Below are 20067 nucleotides of genomic sequence, written 5' to 3'. Positions count from 1 at the left end.
TTAGACATATATCTTTTTAGTATATCTTTATCGTTGCCTTTGCTCCGGGGGAAAGGAATTTTAGGTTTCTTTTCAAAGGATTGTTTCATCACTCAAGACGTGATGAGGTAACACCTCAGCAGACTGGGAGTAGCACAGAAGGTAATGACCATTAACGACCATCGACTCCAAACATCACCCCTGGCATGGTCAGCAACACCTGCTCCGGAAAAGACCGGTAGGAGAACCAAGGAATGTGGAGAGCTCCATAACCAGAAAAAACCAAATACTAAAAACTGTGTAACTTGGGACCAATGAACAAATTAATTTCTATGGGTTTTGATTGTATAAGTTTCTGAAAAATCTATTTAAGAGCTGTATGTCATGGAAGGATTTTCTCTGAACACCTGGGCTATGTGTTGATGAAATTATTTGCACACCCTGGACAGAATAATATAATGCCTTGATTATCTAACACTAAAAATGTTGTTGGAGGGTTTTTTTTTTACCCCCACAGTTTTGGTGACACATTCCTTCTGATAACTGGGTAAAGAACCAGCAATATTCCACGAGCTCAGAGAGAAATAAAAGACAGCCAAATAGCCTATAGGATTCTGATTCATTTATTGAATACATGACAGGTAAGACAGACACTGTAAAATCCACATGTATTATTTGTACTTTAAAAAAAATACAATAAATTATTGAATAATTAGTAAAAGCAGTTTTACTAATGGCTGCTCTCCAGAGATATGGGACAGAGGAGGCAGAGAAATAAGAAGTATGTACCAGCTGTGAATACAGACCAAAAATGTCATGAGGATGAATTAACACTGAGTAGCACACCAAGTAGTGTCAAATAGGAACATCCACATGTGTCCTTCCTACCTTTAGATCCCAAGTGCCAGTCAAAAGCTGGATCAAACCTTGCCTTCAGTGCAGGGTCTGCTCTGGCCGAGCAGCAGGACTCTGGCCCTGCCCCTGGCAAGGGCACTGCTTCCCTGCTGAGATGAGTTTATCTGTAGTAACAGCATTACTTGTCCTCCCTTGGAGAACCCACCCTGCTACTCATAGTTTCCTCTGGCTTTAATTTCAAGATCACTCACTAAGTCTCCCAGTTACTTTGTCTCTAACTGAAATGAGCTCTGCTGTTCCCGTAAGGGGCTGATGGCAGCCACCCTGCTCTGTATTCTTCCCCTTTAGGTCAAATGCCCATGGATGTGCAGTAGTTTCTACGAGCATGTCCATTGCTGAACTCTCAAGAAAGAACATTGAGCAGCAGTGGGTGGCACAGTGATCCTGCACAATTTCTGCCCCAAGCATTTGTGAGGGCTGACTGATCAGATTATGCTTTGGAAGTCCTCCTAAAGGGCCCCTAAGGTCCTCCTCCTAAGAAGTCCCCCTTAGGGGACCCATCACTAGCTAGGAAAAACAGGGAATCAACTCTAAATAGTGAATGTATCATCAGGGAAAGTCCAGCAGACCAGTGGAATGCTCCAGTCCAGACTCCCCTGGAATGCTGAGGCTGATTCACTGACTTCTATTTTAGGAACTTATTCCCTCATTATAACCATCATGGCCCAGTGATTGACTCAGTATCATTTCTGCACTGAAGTCAAGCAGCTTGTGGCTTCCCAGACAAACTAAAAACAATAGCTTTCAAAGAAACAGAAAAGCAAATGCTAGAAAACCAGGCTTGCCTGAAAATTCCTGAATTGTGAAGGAGCAAGTAAGTGATCGTACACTATGAAAATGCCAAATCACATGTGAAAGAAACCTGCAGGTCTGTGTTTAGGTCTTAAGAGTGCTGGGAGCAGTGGGCACATTTGCTTTATAGCTGCTGAGTCACAAAACAGCTTACAGGAACGTACAAGATTATTTATAGGTCAGAGTCCTACAGCACTTGACTACACTGCACTAGCTCTTGGACTGGCAGCCAGAGGTGAACATGGTTTCAAGCCAGGCTGCATCTGCTGTGCAAGTTACCCAGGAACTTACAGCAAACAAGGGCAGGCAAGGAGCAGTTACTGCCTGAAATAAAACTTCATTGAAATAAAAGATAGCAAAAGGCAGACATGCATAATTTATGGTGGTAATTCTATATGTCACGGGCTATTAGGTTCTAATGGCTCTCAAGAATGTAAATCTAATTCTCTCAGCCAGAGTTACCAAAGAAACACCTACACAGTCACTGTCAGGAGCCCCTTATCCACTGGATTCTATTGTAATTGTGTAGTTACCGGTCTCTGAATAAACAAAAAAAAAAAACCCCAAACAGAAAATACCAAACCATCCTGCCATCTGCCACACTATCTTCCTATTTTATCTCCCAAGGACAACTCCTGATTTCTTGAGTTCACCCTGACACAGAGGAAAGTTCATAGTCACTGGATGAACTGAACTGCCTCTCAACCTTCTTCTGATCCTTGATCTTTTGAAGAATGTTGACTTTTTTCTCAAAGTAGTTTACAAGGGCTGTTTCTGTCAGCATGGAGGCCAAGATCTGCTCGAAGGAGATGGACCAGTCAGTGTCAATGGTGCTGCCATACCTGGCAGCTGCACTGCTGCCCTCACAGCCCACCAGCACCGTGTCATCCGCGATGTCTTCGCACTGCAGGGAGCCCGTGCTGACCATGGAGTAGGAAGACATGGACATATCATCTTTGGTTTCATCATCTGATAGCAGCTGTAAAGGAGAGCCTTGTCCTTCCCCTGAGCCATCTCCTAGAGTTTGGTTTTCCTGCTGGGTTTTTTCAGGCTGAGCATCAACGCTGGCTTTGTCCTCATGGTCAGCTTGGGGCTGCTGCTCCACTGCTGAATTCTGACTCTGTTCAGATGTTGGTGACTCCTCTTCACTCACAGGATCTTGGGTACTGTTTGCTTTGCAGTCCTCAGACTTCCTTGTGGGCCTGTTGGAGAATTTTTTTCCAACTTCCCCAATCCTCAGCAGTAGACTGGCCACAGTGGCGATGGCATGGTACAGTTCCTGCTCTACAGGGTCCTCACTGAACATGTTGTAAAGGGTCTTGCATAACTCAATGAACTGTTCCTTTAAAAGACAAAGACCAAATAATCATGTATCAAACTGAAAAATGTTGTCAGTGGCAGATGAAGCAACAGGCACCATCTCAAATGACTCATTGCTTATTTGCCTCCCTTCCAAGTGGCAACTATTGCACTGATTCAGAATAGTCTGACACAGACTAACTCCCCCCCTCTCTGTTGTGGCTAAATTGAGACACAGCTAGCTATTTAATAGTGGTGGGTTTTCTGCTGACAGATGAACAGAGTAGTCACATATTCACTAATGCTAAGAAAACCTGAAGTTTTACTTCTATTCTGCTACTCTTCTGTGGTCAGCTTTTAAGCATTTTTGAACTGGTTTAAGTAGCACCCATCAAGGAAATCAGAGACAGGAAAGATCACACCAGTCATCTGATTCTCTCTTCTGTAACCACATTCTTTACTCTCCACCAAGCAGCTGTAACTCAAAGCAATGCAAAACCAAAAAATCTGAACAAGTTTCTGTGACTGATGGAACATTTGAAATATCTTGCTCTGGAGGGAAAACAGAGTGCAGTTCTTACAGGAAAAACTGGTCTGTGAGGCTGAGTGAATCCATTACATTTGACTGGTTGATACAAAGCAGTTTTTCCATACCTGCTGCAGAATTCATTGGAAATGTCTGGAATTAGAGGTTCTAAAGCTCACCAGACCAGAACAGCAGGGAAAGCTGTGGACAAGGACTGAACATATTGCCACAATGGCTGCATATACTGCAGAATTCCATTAAGCTGCCAATGATCCAACTGGAAACCTTCATACTCCTTTCTTACCTGGCTCATTTTGGGGAGATCTTTAATAGTTTCTTTCTTGTTCTCTTTTTCCTTGGCCCACATTCTTAGGTAGTATCTGTAGTCCTGTGGACTGGTACCTTTCTCCTCTGCAAGGCAAGAACAAGCCACTAGTCAGGTGGTATATGGTTTCACACTTAAAAAGTGAATGCTTAGCCAACAAAACTCAGGCTTCAAGAAGGTGTTATTGACAGCCCAGGAAAGCATCTACCAGGAAGGCTGCATTGTTTTCTGCTGTTTTAACTGATGCAGCTCAATAGAGCAAAAAATGTAACAGTGGTGCATCAGCCTGACTTGCCACAGATGAACTCTGTGAGTTGACAACTTACCCAATATGATTTACAAATGCTATGATCTTGGTATGTAAAAGAGCTGGAGCAGTAAAGCAAAAGGGATGCTTATTTCCCAGCTCACCTCCTGCTTTACCTCTGTCCACAAGGGACACTTTGCAAGGTCTCCTTGACCAGCATGAGACAATGAACAGGTCATAATATGAGAGAGATGAGATTAGAATGTGGTCTATTGATGATGAAATTACCTTTTTCTGGGCCATTCTCATTTCTTTTTCCTTTATCTTCTTGGGTTTCTAAAGAATTATGGAATTACAAAATAATTATTAGCTGATTTTCAGTAATACAACACACAAAGAACTTAAGACAACTCAATATACAAATTCAAATTATACAAGAGTACATTTAATAGAACTTAGATCTCATGCTCCCATAATCATGGTTAGAGGATTGAACAGAACAGATAAAGAGCTATATTCAAAAAGTGGATTGAAGAGCTGAGGCAGAGGGCAGAGATCTTAAAAGAAAGCGTGAAAACACAGATATGGAAGATAGAAGTGTGATAGCTTAAAGACAAGGATGTTCAGTCATCCAAAGCAAGATAATGAATGCAAAAAACCCAAACCACTACTGAGCACATATGTGACTAATGCCTACACTCCTCATTATTCACTGCCTGAACTGACATTTTGGGAGCAATCTGCAGTCTAACTTCATGAACTTCACTTCTGATTCCCTACATTGTCACTAGAGCAAATAGGAAGTCTTGCTTCAAGTCAGACTGTTAAATCAGCCACCTAGCACCAAACTCCAGAATTACCTCTTGTTCTTAGATTATTTTGGGATATCATTGTATTTGGTAAATGTTTAGTATGATTGGCATACTTTGACCTCCTAGCTGACAATCCCTAATATTGTATTTTAAGAAATGCAGTACACTTGTCTACTGACATTTCAGCAATCCAGTGGCATGCATCCTTATTCCTTTAAACTGGAAGTCTGTGGAGGCACAGGGATCACCTCCCCAGGCCAGCAAGTCTAGCACCCTCCACTGTTCCTGAGCATCTTTTTGACCACCAGTTTCTAGGATGAGATGAACTCCACTGAAAGAAGCTAGACAAAACCTATCTTAACCAAGGCTGAAACTCAATAGGCAGAATATACTGAAAGATATTTAATTACTTATAGCACTTTATTAATAGTGAGAGTGTCATGAGTGAGGAGCAGCAGCAGCAATAATTTCAGAGTATTTACATCAGCACACTGGGCTGGTAGGTGGTATCAGCACCACAGCCATGCTCAATGCATGCACACAATCCATGGACTGACCTTGAGACTCACAGTGCAGGCAGATATCCAGCTCTGAGACAACAGGAGATACTTGAGCAGCAGAAAAAAGGGTTGAGGGGACAATATCCCAGATAAAACAGAAGAAAAGGTCAGACATAGACAGACACAGAGAAGGAAACAAAAACAAGAAGAGAGACAATGAGACCCACATGAAAAACCTAAATCATGGTGGGAGACAGGGGCTGGTAAAAGCACACTGCTCCTCCTCAGCAGTCTGTGCCCATGCTTCAGAGAATGCTGTATTCTGCATGGAATGGACATTGAGGAGTTTTAGCTCCAAACTTCTTCCCTATCATGCAACAAAGACAGTGAACTCAAACACACTGGCAATCCTAACACATGCCAGCACGAGACCATGTCTTGCACAAAATCATTGTTCAGAGCACACGGATCTATGTTGCAACTCCTGCCTAACTGAGAGGTAAAGGCAGCAGTGTTGCATTACCTTCTGTTGTCACATCCTCTGTGAAATAACTTGTGGCCTCCAAAGCAGACTCGGTCTCCTCTGGATTCAGAGCTGTATTCACAGAGAAACAAATGTTAAAATCTCTAATTGAACAGCAGTATGACCCACTTCATTAGCAAAACTCCTGAGGCACCCCATGTCAATTGATATCAGAGCAGCCTGTGTTCAACAGCAGCAGTACACAGAAGCAGTCACTCACCAGGAGGGAGGTGCAGTTTGTACAGTACTTTGAGTTTTTCAGTGAGGTCACCATGGTACATCCCACCTGGAAAGAAAAGGTTAAGAAAAATAGCACTTCAATGATAAAGAATAACCCTCTGCTCACAGGTTCAAACAAGGATGAATTCCCATACAATGACTGCTCAAAGTCCAGTGCAGAATCAACAATGAAATCCACACCAAAAAGGTGCATTTTGTCCAGCTTGAGGCTTCCTGCCACCCCCCTCTCATGCCAGTGAACACACCATTATCTCCTTTCAGTTCTCTTCCTGGAAAAGGACAGACACATTTTTTGCAGCATTCCATTTTCTCCAAAAACACCGCTTACTCATTCCTGTCACGAACTCCTTGAAGTTGATGAGAGAATCCCTGTTCTCATCCAGGAGGCGGAAGAGCCGCCCTGCCAGCACAGGGGTGTGTGCCCCACAGGCCCAGGGGGTGAGGCTGATGAACAGCTCCTTGAACTGCTCCATGTCTATGCGATACTGCTCCAGGTAGGGCAAGCTCTGGTCCCGGCGGGCAGCGGCCGCACGGTTGTTCCCCCAGTAACAGCTCATCAGGTACTTGGCCTTTGGAGGGAAAGGATTAACAGGGCAGATGATGCTGCTCCACAGGAGTGGAGACTGTCACAGCTCAACAACAGCATTGAGGAAGCAAAGAACAGACATTTCAGGAAACACATTATCTGCCTTGTGATTCCTAGTGTTACTTCACTACAAAATAATATGAAATGAAGGAAGAGACACAGATTTCAGGAAAAACACAAGGAATTATTTAAAGTTAAAAACACAAAACATGATTCCAGGTTTGGACAAAATTTTATTGCAAAGGGAACATGCAGGTTTTAGAACTAAGCCTCTCTTTCTGAGTCTACAGCAGAACACAACTGACTTTGGTAAGTGCAGTTGGGTAATACCATTCTTTAAAAAATATATATGCTGACAAATAGAGGCAAAGCCCTTAAGTAACTTCATCAGAATTACAGATGAGGTTAATGGGAAACTTGAGCATAAAAACTGAGGTACAGTCAGTCCTAGTTCCCCATTCTCAGGGCTATGTTACATTCTCTTCCATTGACTCTACAGTTTCTTTCTGAGTATCATTCTAATACTGTGAAGGTGGTTTGGCCACCTTTGGGGGAAAAAATTAAAATAATTCATCAGATAGTAACAGGGCCAGTCCTACTGGCACCATGTGTAACAGAATGCCACATCAGTTTCTGATAGGTCACATTATGAATTAAAGCAGTCATTGCTTCCCATTCAACTTACTTTGCTGTTTGTACTGTGTGTGACAATATTTCTTCCTCACCCTCAAGGGAGGCTTCTTACCTTGAACACTACATACAGCTCTTCTAATTCTTCCATAGAGAAACCAATGTCACCAGACACAGCTCGAACCTGTAGTTACAGATAAAACAGAGTGATCAATTTATTTCAAAAGTAGAAAAATCAAATACAACTCACTGAAAAATCTGTGTAACTCAGAAGAGAACAAGTGCAAGGAGATATCACACAGAATGGGATGAAAAACATCACCATTCTAATACCCCAGAAAACAGTCTGCAGTCAAGCAGAAAATGCTGACATTTTCAGTAGTTTACTGTGCTTATTTCCTGTTTGTGCAGACCTGGCTGAGCAGATCGTGACACCCCTTCCTCTTGTTTTTATCTTCAGATGTTTGACTTGGATGCATTAAAGAGCAACACTGAAACACCCTGATGAGAATCTCCACCTAGGACATGGGAGATAATGGCTATAGATATGGACACTCCCCTTTGGCCATGAACCCTTCAGCAAAATTCCCTACTGGAGTCTCTAAATGGCAGTAAAATAATTATCTACTAGCCAGTTTTTCTCAAAGATTCCAGGCAAGCAGTAAAACAGACAGCACTAGGCATGGGGGGCTTTGTCAAAGACTACAGGTGGTTTTTATCTCCCTCCATGCCAAACATCTCATTCAATCATTCTTTCAGTCACTTAAAATTTGATCTGCTACAGCACAAAGTTTCTCAATGCTCACAGCAAAACACTTTCCGTGAAAGTGCCATTTGGTAACTCATTCAATCTGGGAGTCACATACCACACTCTTCTTGGCTGTATCCTCCAGAGACTGGATCACTTTCAGCCTTTGCTTGAAACGCATTTGTTCAATGTCATCTGCCTTCAGATTGCCAAATTTCTACAAGAAAGGAAGCAGATCAGGTCAACATCATCTCCTGAAGAGAGAACAACACATCTTCAATTACACACTTTAACAAGTGTACTATCCCCTCAGAGATGACCTAAACCCACTAGAAGCCTTTTACGAGCAGGAAGATTAAAAAACACTTGAGCTCTATTCCTTACTCACTCCTGTCTTGCAAGAGGAGCAATTCAGTGTTCATGAGAAATCCAGCATCAGAGGTCTCTACAGAAAAGTTGAAAAAGGATCTGTCAGGACTGACAGAAATAGAGGCCCTGTACTGTGGCAGAGGTAAGAGAACAGACAGATTGTCATTCCTTCCAGCCCTGTCATTTTTTTCCTCTAGGACACCCATGAGATTCAGCCAGAAACTCCACAGTCAAGAAGCTTTTCTATGGACTAGGTCAGACAAGTAATCTAATTCAGTGACACCCTTTTATAAAAAGAAGCCAAGAACAGACAGAGATGTCAGATTTGAAGAAGTACACAAAACACCCAGGAAAATGACAGCTGCCTGACTGTAAACAGCCAGAAGGGATGGGTGAAAAATGAGAAAAAGAGGGAAAGGATCCCACATTTAGCAGAGAATAGCAAAGAAGAACTGCCAAACATCAGTTCTTTCATTTGTGTTCTTTCCATCATTCAGAATCAGATTTCTTATGAGTTTGTTCTCAGTATGAATTGTAAGGAACACACTCTATCAGTGCATTGGCATATGGGGTTCTGGCATTCTGGGGTCACCTTCTTATTACTATAATGTGGTTCACAGAACAGGATTCCTACGCATGTGAATTGTGATTCTTTCATGCTTCTGCAGAGTACTTCACAATCCTTTCCCTTCTTAACTCCTTAGCACTGAAATTCCTCAAATAGAATTAATCATAGAGACTTTTTTGACAAAGCAGGAAGAAATCTCTAGTTCATAACTTTTTTCTTATTTGCACTCTTTGCTTTGTCCCTCTTGTGTTGGGCAGACTCTTTGTAATCTGCAACAACCAACACTGTCAGGTTCTGCTCATACCAAGCAAGCAGACCAATGGCTTCAGCCTGCACTCATGAAGCATCTCAATCTATGAACATTGCTCAGATTTTGGCTGCACAAGGTATAAAGTGGGATATTAGTAGAGAAGAAATCTCTTGGGCACAATACCAAGTCAAAACTTTACCTCATATGAAGTTTTGATGAGTTCAAAGATGTCAATTTCGAGTGGGGGGTCATCACCACTGGTCAACAGTGCATGCAAGTGGGGAATAGGGGGAGAGACACTCTGTCTGTTAACTACATTGTCCAAATATCTGTGAACAAAAATGAGAACAGATGCAAGATTCCAGGATTAGTGTCCAGAAAAAGAAATAATGCATTTCTCCAAAACTAGATGCATTACTCCCAACTTCTTTGTATCACTAATCTAAACATAAAGGAGAATTTAATTTTTTCCCATCTAATCTGCAATGCTACTCTCAATGTAACTGGAGTTAAGTTGATTTTCACACTGTTTTGGGGGTATTTGCTCTTTTAAAAGTAGGTTTCTAGTCATATGCTGAAGATCTTGCTGCACATAGAAGAGATTCCCATTTCAAACAAGAAAATCTTACATTTACTAGCCTTGGGAGATATTTGCTTGATAATGTTTTAAGTTTCTAGAAGGTGAGTCCTGTCAGAATCTGTTCTAAATAGTAAAGCAGAATTAATACACAAAATTCAAATAAATAACCTTTAAGAATTCAAATTTAAACTGAGATGCAGGAATTCATTATGATGCAAAACAGCTCCAGAAGTATGGATTCCTCCATAACTGAGCCAACAATTAATTTCAGCTCTTGCAGAAAGCAATAGCAAAATTCTCTGGAGCAGAAGTTTCATCCTAGAGTGTTATCTGTGACCTGGTAGAAATAGATGATGACTAAAAGGCCACTGTTACTATTCTGTTATAAATAAGAACAACGAATGGTACCTGCCCAAAATAGTCATGGCTTCACCTTCATCACAGCACTGTAGTAACTTCTCCATGTTGGCATCCAGTATGGCCAATGACACCTGCAGGATAAACTTGATTCCCTCATAGAAAAAACAGTCGACAATGACCACGGCACTCTCAAAGGGCATCACACTCAGGAAGAGAGTGAGAAACCAGGAAAGGGATATGGTGGAGATCACTCCCAGGTCCTGCATCTTTTCTGACAGCTGTGGAAGATACTCTCGTGTAAATTCTTCAAAAATGCCTTGGTCCACCAATGCACCTGAAACAGACAAACAAAACAATGGTGTAACTCAAAATGGTGGTGTCATGTACCAAGCTAACCAATTATTAAACAAAACAATATGAGTTCACTAAATTTCATATAAATTATATATATATAGTATTTTTTCCATATAAATTTCCTCTGAACATCATAACTAAAATTAAGACACTAATTTTTTACCCTGACCTCAATAAAACCAATGAGACTATTTCTATATTGCAGAGTATGCAGACACAACCTCTCAACACAAAACCTTTCATTTATTTGTGCATTTGCCTGAATGGAGGGGTGGAGGATTACTGATATTATGGCATTTACACCAGACTATATTCTTTTATATAAACCAACTTAAAAATTCCATGAAGTGGTGCTTCCACTAGCCTTCCCTGAGAGCCGGTTCCACAGATTTACCACATCATTCAGATGGGGAAAACTAAAACCCAGTAATGTTCTTCTAGATATTCCTCCTTATGCTAATAAGGATAAGGATACCAATTTTTGGTGACTTAATCTTCCTTGTTACTACAAGGTAGAACTACTACTAGGAGGCCAGTAGTGCCTCCTCCTACGTCTCCATCACACCCCTGCCACTTTAAATGGAACAGAGTTGCACTTTATTATCTTTAAAACGCATCACATCTAACTAATTCTGAACAACAAAATATTTCTGGGAGATGCTGGTGCAGCTGAAAATTCACAGTGCAGCAGGAATCTGACAAGGACTCACCTACTACTCTTGTGTTGTAGTAATCTGGCAACATCCTCTCGCACAAAGCCACCAGGAGCCAGAAAGCCTCTTCCTCATTGCAGTACAGCAACAGCACCGAGGTGACAATGTTCATGGCCTGGGAGCCAGCACAACAAACACACAGGTACAGGAGAAAAACATGGAGGTCTTCATGAAAACTCTGCTATTACAGATTAGCTAAACTTAAAAGCATGAATACAGCAAACTGTCACTAAGAGTCACATCTATTTCCAGCTTCTACTGGTATCTGAGTCAACAGATGACCTTAAGCCAATTTTTCTTCCTGTTTTCAGTTCCTCTGTTCATGAGGCAGCAAATAGTTTGATGACCTTTTGTCATGCACTTCCAGTGAACAACGTGAACAAGAATATTGCCAGTCTTCATAAAAATCTTTGTAAGAATTTGGCCATAACAGAACACTGTAACAAGAGCCTGTAACATCACAGCAATAACCTGAATTTCCACCAAGTTGTTTCACAAACCAGCAAATGGCTACATTTTCAATAGGCTGTCCATGTGCAACACCACTTATTTGATATAACTGCTCCTTTTAATGAAACCAGAAGATGTTTTTGCTGAAATATGGAAAGCTCTGTCAGGAAAATGATTAAAGACTGACCTTACACCTAACAGCACTGTGAAAAGTTTATTTAAATACTTTGTTCAAAGGATATTTAAGACATGATGCAGTATAACTTCTTTCCTACTTTCTCACCACTATATAGACAGCATAAAGGAAAAGCTTCAAGTTGAACAAAAAACTGCAGAAAAAGTCCAAGTCATTCATGGTCACTGTGTAGGACTAACAAGTCTATGACTTCTTTCCTACCTGACAGTACCCAATTGTTGGATTTCTGAATGCATAAGCTGTTAAGACTCTCCGGAGGGCAGCAATTCCCAATTCGTTTTGGAAGGCAGGATGTTCTGGCATAGAGCGGTGCAGATCTCTCTCAATTTCCTCTGTAGCAAGATTGTACCTTCCCATTGACTTTTCCACAAGATCTGCGTAGTAACCAGGATGAGTCACCATCTCATTCCAAGCCCCTGAAATGACAAACAAACATTGCTTTACCTCTGGTGCTTTGAAACACAGATTTTATTTCCAGTTTCAGAGATAAGGGAGCCAAGAAGCACTGCATGAGCTCATGAACTATAAATGGATGCGAAAACATAGCAACAAACTCATTGTTAAATCATGTTAGAGTTTAGGTTGCAACACTGAAACACAGACAAAAGAGGCCAAACAGCTACTAGGATTATAAAGCAAGCCACCACAAAAGTATCATTCAGATGAAATTAACTGCTAATTTCTTCTGAAATTAGCTAAAATTTATATATTTTCCTTTGAGATGTGTAGAAAGTTTATTCCTGCTGCCAAAATATGCAGCCCAACATCCTACCTGAGAAAAGGAGCCACAGCTCTCCACGGAGATTCTCTGGGATTCCTTTCTGTACCAGCTCCCTTGTCTTGGCAGTGCGGTACATACACATCCCTCGCCCATATTCAAAGAAATGAATATTCCAAGACTCTTCCTTCATCTTCTCCTTTGCCTTCATAGGAACAAATATGGCTATTTTAGGAGATTATTGTATTTTTATGTTTGGTATGTTTTTATGGGCATACTTAGGCCTGCACTTCACAGGAAAAATACATTGTGACATTTAAACCCTCTCTTCTTTCTGCTGAAGAACAGAGTGTATATATACTAATCTACCCTGTTCTGAATCAGTTCTGACCTTGCTTAAAGTCAAGTCTTTACAACTACACCTTGCAAATCTCCACATAAATGCCAGCAGAACCATGGATCACGATGAGTAACCAGCAAGCAGAGATACAAATTCCCTGCTTTCTTGCTCTGAAGAAAAGTTGTTCTTCACAGCCATGAATTCACATCCCAGAACACTGGTAACACTAATTTCTCAGCCTCTGGTCAAGTATCTCAGGCACGTCAGTATAAAGAATGTAAGCTGACAGTCAAGTTACCTCTGTGCAGTATTACCCCTGTGACACATACACAGCAGTGATACTGAGCAGGGATAAAATGCATTTCCATTCTAGAGCAGGTCAGGAAATCAGCAACCTACTGCAAACTATTTAAAGTTAATTGTTTTACATAAAAATATTATTTACCCCTTTGGGGCCAGAGAGCTCCTCAGAATTCCTCCTGAAAAGTTTGAGCAGTCCCTGCGAGGCTGTTGGCACTTGCCCAGCACAGAAGCTGATGGGTCGATGGCTGAGAGCAGACGTGGGGCTGACAGCCAGGGGGCTGCTGGAAGGCAGCTCTGGAACCTCCTGCACAAGAGAACAGAAAATGGCTGAGCTCACGCTCCCTCCTCTGCTCATGGCCTAACAGAGACAGCACTGGCTGGTGACAAGCACTGCAAACACACTGTAAGAAGCATTGCTCTGAAAAGCTGATAAACTTCCACCCAGCTATTTCCTTAGTACCTCACTGCTGGGATCAGCCACATTCCACTTCCATTCTCTGTCAATGCTGCAGGGTTTCTTGGATGGTGTTCTCTGCAGGAAGTCAGAGATCCTCTGTACCAAGAAATCCCGGTCTTTCAGATTAGCGAAGAAGAAGGTCATTTTACTTTTAGTGCTGATGGACAGAGGGCTAGGCAAGACGCTGGAACTATCTGCCTTCTCAACTATTGTCACCTAGAACACAAAGACAAGGACCATTTGGATTTGGCATGTTTTCCATTATCCATAAAGCACAGCACAAAACACAGAAGGACACAAAAGAGACGAGAGCCCTGTAGTCTTAATATATAGTTAAGAAATCCCCACCTCCCTGAGAGGAATGATGAGATGACAGGCCTCCTCTGCCCTGCTGGCAAAACAAATGTAATTGTTGGAAACAAACATCTGGCCAGGAATATGCATCTTGTTGAACGGTGTCCACAAAGTACAATCTGTATGTCCATCCAGGCATTCATCCTTGGGCAATCGGAAAGTGGCACGGTAGCACTCATTTTTGGCTCGAGCATCCAGGTCTCTGGGAAAAAGTAAAGGGTACTACCCTGAAGCTTTCTTACTCACTTGAAAACCCCACTCAAACACTAATGTCAAATGTTCATTCCAATCACAACCTTCAGACTGTGCTGTGTATTCTTAGTATTCCTTTCTCTAACTGAGATGCCACCCCTCCTCTGACTCCTCTTTCAGCCTTCAGACATGCCTCTCTGACAAGGTATGTTCTGCAATACAAAATAAAATATGCAAGTGCATCTGCAAAATTGAAATATTACATCAGATCCTGCAATTGCAGAGAACAGTCCCCAGTGGGAGGATTTATTACAATACAAATCTATTTCTTTTTATAAATCTTTAACTTCAGACAAATGGGCTGCTGTAATTTTCTTCCTTCACTTTTTTAACATATGAATTTTAGCAGTTTCTAGTCAAAAATTCCTCCTGACAGTGCCTAGGAATGCATGAGAAAGACACGAGAATGTGTGTGAGTTCAGCTCCAATTTCGGATGGGGAAAAAGAGAGAACAAGCAGAAGGCTAATGACTGAATTAAGTGATGCAGACCCTAGAGTAAGAAAACCCCAGTAGCACCTGGGATCTACAAAATAATGCAGATTTATTTTTACAATCCCCCTATTACCTGTCTTCTTTTCTCACTGCTGGGAACATAATACCTTTTTAATGCAGAGATGTTCTTAAGAGGCCTTCTGGGCTTTGGGAGAGACTTGTCCTGCAGGAAGCTCTCATTATCCAGTAGCTGCCGCATGGCAATGTTGGCCAACTGCTCCATCAGCTTGAATGTCTCATTGATGTTGAGAAACATGGAAAAATAGAGTTCACTGTCCCTCGTGCTTACTTTAATGCACTCAGGGAACAGCAGTGTAGCATTTTTTTCTAGCTGGGTTACATCCACCCACTGGATCACCAGTGTAACTGAGAAAAAGAATTAAAAAGTACTATTATCAGAATTGAGGCAAAGAATAACCAAACAGAAATGAAGGTCAAGCAGCCTGCAAGCTCTCAGCAGAGCAGCATTTTTCCCCCTTCTTACATATGGACAGCTTGTTTCTTCATGCTTTTATTGGGTTCTCCAAAAATACTTGGAATTAACCTTTGGGATTAACTAGACTAGAAATAATGCAGTTCCAAAAGGACTATCTCCCATCCAATAAATACTTTCAACTACAATTACTCAAGTTTTCATTCTTTCTTTCCAGCAAATTAGCATTGGACTCAGGAGTTCAGGCTTTGTAAATACTGGGTCCTGGCAGGGGTTCTAGATAAAACTCATGAAGGTAAAAATACTGCTTGGTTCTCTAACCCAGTCTAACATGTAAAAAGTAATCCAGATTGAGTAAAACAGATGTACAACTTGGGAAATGTTTTAAAAAATGACTCAGACATTCAGTCTAAACAGCACTGAAGTGCCTATGAGAGCAAGAACTGATTTATGTGCTGAGCCAGACAGAGCTCAAGGATTCCTAAAAGGAAAAAAAACCTGTCAGCTTAAAAAGGAGTCCACACAAAAGATCAACTGCATCAAAAAGATCATGGGAAATGATAGAAACACAACTTGTAGGCTCATAACTCACCCTCTTTGCCCAGCAGGAAGGAGTAGAAACAGAGGTGGTTGACAGTGAGGTACAGCCAGCCCTGCCTGGGGACACGTCCCTTCCAATAGCTGCAGGAATAGTAATTGACCAACTTCTCCACCTCAGGCATCCCAAACTGCTTCCGCATCTTCAGTTCAGCCTCTTTGAATTTACCTGGATCCTCTTCACTCTGGGGCTGCTCATTCTTGTTCTCCTCAGCAATAATGCCCTGAAAGGATTTGGGAGGAGAGAGGAGAAACAGAAGTGAAGGTACCTGCTGACAGAAATAATGTACAAAGCAAAGGGTCACAGCAGCAATCCAGAAGACACAAAGGAACAGGACACAGCACTTAATCCTGTCATGTCAGAAACAGCAAAGACATGCAGAAAGGGCAATCACATACTGTGGGAGTCTGGGATCAACTCCTGAACACATGCCACAAGCACTCATGTTTAATGTTTGACTGAGTGCCTCATGGCTGGCCTGGGAACACTTGGAACACCCTGCAGGAGAACTGAAGCCCCTTTTCACTTGCATACATCCTTCTTCAACTGGAAGAAGATCATCTGCCAGGAAGGGCAGAACTCTGCAATCTGTCATGTCTTGATTGGCCAGAAGGAAAATCAAATTACCACAATCTCTCTCATGCACAGATACACATGGAAAATACTAAGAATCTGGCAGGAAAGCTGAAAAAGATGCAATTTCCTGGAGTTCAAGAAAGAACTGTATTTGTAAGTTTCTGTTCTGGAGGGTTTGTGGGGTGGGAATCTGAAGTGTGTTAACTGCAAAACCAGCAGACACCTGACTCCAAAGTCAGTGGAATTTGGGGTGTCATTCCATTACAACCTAAGTGCCTTTCAGACCACTGGCAGGGCAAATACATTGCTTGCAAGCTAGGATTCTCTCTTCCATTTGTTGTTAGATGAACCCTTGTTAAACCATCTTCCCTGCATCAAAGGCATAACTGGCAATGATTTTAAAGAGGTATTACATTTGGATTAGTAGGAACATCCTCAGCAGGCTGTTCCTTGGGATCCACTGCTCTTAACCCTTCTCCTTCAAATACATTTGTTCAGTATTTGCTCTGACTGTGACTTGATGTTGACAATGCTGGATGCATTCTACAATACTTTCATACCTACATATGACTGAAAAGGATAAAAAATTCTTACAACCATCTATCTCCCTGTTCTTTCTCAGAATCTGGAAGTCCTTCAGGGAAACATGTCACTTACATGAATCTTGCCCTTGACAAAGGTGGTGATATCTTCTTCATTGTCAAAGATGGACAGAGTCTGCAGTAAGTTATTCTCCAGCCATTCCCAGTGCTTTGTGATCTCTTTACGAGATGATCCTAATTGAAGGGAGAAAGATGATGACAAGAGCAAAGAGAAAATATTAGAACAAGGTTTTTTATTCCTTTAAGTTTCTTAATTACGGTTTAAACTCCACTGAGTTTTGTCATTTCTGCAATCTTCCACTACACCATAGGAAGCTCTTAAGAAGTGTCCTGAGCAGCCAAAGGATACTCTTATGTGGGCTAACTGGTCATCTGAACCAAAAAGACAAGAGAATAACTCACATCCAATCCCCAACAAGAGTCACATACCACAGGCCACTGCCCAGTACACTTGAGAGTCCTGAGTCTGGTGCAAAATCCGGTATGGGGCAACTCTGGCACTGGAATCCAAAACCACGTCTAGAGTTCCCACAAGGAGACCTAGGAAACGAAGAGTCAGAAATTACAGCAGTGTAATACCAAAACAAAGAACTGGGTTAAGCAAAAACACAGGATGAACACTGCAGAAAACGCTGATGTTCACAGCCTGTGAACAGTTGTGATGAAGAGCTGTGGCATTTGGTTCAGAAAAAAGAGATACACATCCAGTCACTGGAGGTAAATTCCCTAAAAACCAACTGCAGCCTGTCCCACTGGCAATGGACGAAGTTTAGATGGAAATTAATTGCCTACTAAGCTTCATTACAATCCCACGCCTTCATAGAAGTATTTCCTAATGAAAGTGAAATGTGTTTTCCTCTGTGGGGTTTTTGCTTCTAATAGTGATTTTTAAGCCTACCATGCTAAAAGACACAAGAGTCATCAACGCTGTATTTTTCAGAATCACCAATGCCAAAAGTAGGTAACTTGTCCAAATGGAATCAGGTAGATCTAGAAAAACGGGTGCTCACAGGTTTCAAGGATGTTCCCAGAAGTACTTTGATTAAAAAAAATATGTCAGCGACTCAAAACTTGGTAATACAGAAGTCAAAATATTTTTATATGATGTCAAATAAGAGACACTTCCAGAGTAAATGTTGATGAACCAGACTTTGCAAGGCAAATAAATTTACTTCAAAGTCTTTATTTCAATTAGATAAAACAGATATAGAAGATGATGATTTGCTTTGTTATTATAGACAATGCATTATGAGCATCTTTAATGCAAATTAACTTTGCAACGCACTCATGATTAAAAGTTTTCTTGTATTAGAACTTGGAGAGGGAGCATGGCTGCCCCTTGGGCTCTGACATTGTAGGGGGTCCAGTTTCAATTCCCAGCTCTCATGGTTTGGGTACTCATCCATATCTCACTCCTTATCAAGAAGAAACATGCCACTTCCTCTCCCTTATCTCTCCTGCCTACCTATGTAGCAATTAACAAATTAAGAATATACCACTGATTGTCCTTGCAGTGAAACATCACCCACAGCAAGCCCATGTGACAAATGTAAGCGAAACATGTACATAACCAGCACAGCAGGATCTGTTTGGCCTCTGGGTTTCTTGTGAGTTTTAGGCAGGATATGGATTAAAAGTTAATTCTGAATCCATCCTATGACAATACTGAATGTGTCAAATATTGACAAGCAGACTGGTAACGAGATATTTAATAACTTGAGCCTGACAGCAACTCAAAAGCTTTCCAGCTGAGCTGAACATCCCACTCTAACTCTTGAGATGTCACTGTGCAGCTGCACAGCTCCTTAAGGACATGAGGCTTTTAACCTGAAGAAGCTCTGAAGATGACTCTCACTGAGCCACACTACCTCAAAAAGTAAACACAACTCAAAGCTTCAACCCATCGGGAACACACCAGTTTAAATGTTACTAGAATAGCACCAGGCGTCGTTTCTTTTTGGAAAAAACTAGGAAATTGTAGAACACAAGTATAGGCCTATATGCAAAACTGCACAAATTGGGTGACATCAATCAGAACAGTTCAAATTAATTTTGTACACTGTGAAAAGATGAAATATGCTAATGATGTTTATCAGCTGCACCACTCCTGTAATTAGTTTGTGTAAAAGGGTTAATACGTGACAGTTGCTACGTGTAATCGACAAGAGTAAAATTCACATCTTTGTAGTTCACATAATTGAAAGCATTCTGCACATAAATGGGGTTTTTAAAAGTGAGGGGATTTGCTGTAGTTAACACTGTGCTTGGGTGAAAGTCATGTTATTTTAGCAGTTTATGCCACAAACACGGCTGTCCCCCACACTCAGCGGTATTTTCCACTGGGCTGCACCCACACAGCTTCACCCCCGGCCCATGCACAGCACAACTTCCATACCGCTACTAATTATAAACCACGGCTTACTGTCATCCTCTGCATCTTGCAGAGGCACACAGACGTACAAAATATGCAAATAAACCACCTTAATAATTCAAAGCAACGCGAGCAGGGCTGAGAAGCCATTTTTGACAAGAGAAGAGGACGGTTCCAGCCACCCCACCAGCTGTGTCCTCCCCGGGCCTGACGCCGACAGCCCGGCCGGGGGCTCCGGGGTGCACACAGCGAGGAGCCGGCGGGCCGCGCCTCTCCCCCGCCCGGCCCTCCCAGCCCCGCGCCGGGCCGGAGCCTCCCCGCGGCCCCGCCGCGCCTCACCCGTCAGGCCGCCCCCTTTGCCGTGTCCCCGCCGGCGCTGGAGCAGGAAGAAGGGGTTGGCGCGCTCGGTGACCCACAGCGCGCCGGCCAGCAGCACCTCCTCGGGGCCCAGCCACATGGCGGCGGGGCTGCGGAGCGGAGCGGAGCGGAGCGGGGCCGGCCCGGCCGGGGCGGGCGCGGCGCGGGGGAGCGGCCGGGCCGGGTCACGGGGCCCGCGCCGCGCCCGCCGCCGCCGCGCCCCCTGGCGGCGCGGCCCCCTCACTGCCAAC

The 20067-nt window shown here is 42.4% G+C and overlaps 1 protein-coding gene across 3 annotated transcripts; it reads right to left on the bottom strand.

Moving 5' to 3' along the window:
• Window positions 1-586: 586 nt before the first annotated feature.
• Window positions 587-19969, bottom strand: TBC1D9B (TBC1 domain family member 9B). Of its 3 annotated transcripts, none has more exons than XM_021552155.2 (22): window positions 19799-19969; window positions 17518-17628; window positions 17144-17262; window positions 15905-16133; window positions 14987-15245; window positions 14129-14336; window positions 13784-13996; window positions 13466-13627; window positions 12735-12885; window positions 12164-12378; window positions 11314-11431; window positions 10298-10583; window positions 9509-9638; window positions 8241-8339; window positions 7490-7558; window positions 6487-6727; window positions 6139-6204; window positions 5919-5990; window positions 5453-5503; window positions 4372-4419; window positions 3816-3922; window positions 587-3028 (listed from the first exon to the last, which is right to left on the bottom strand). In XM_021552155.2, exons 1-22 carry the CDS (start codon window positions 19914-19916, stop codon window positions 2336-2338), a joined length of 3765 nt encoding a protein of 1254 aa, XP_021407830.2. In that variant the 5' UTR covers window positions 19917-19969; the 3' UTR covers window positions 587-2335. The 3 variants fall into 3 exon arrangements, with proteins under 3 accessions (XP_021407830.2, XP_021407831.2, XP_021407832.2); XM_021552156.2 differs by having other exon boundaries at window positions 5453-5485; XM_021552157.2 differs by lacking the exon at window positions 5453-5503.
• Window positions 19970-20067: the final 98 nt, after the last annotated feature.

This window comes from Lonchura striata, chromosome 15 (assembly GCF_046129695.1).
Source record: "Lonchura striata isolate bLonStr1 chromosome 15, bLonStr1.mat, whole genome shotgun sequence".
Classification (NCBI taxonomy): domain Eukaryota; kingdom Metazoa; phylum Chordata; class Aves; order Passeriformes; family Estrildidae; genus Lonchura; species Lonchura striata.
Note: the sequence above shows the minus strand (reverse complement) of the source record. Positions and strands in the feature narration are given on the sequence as shown.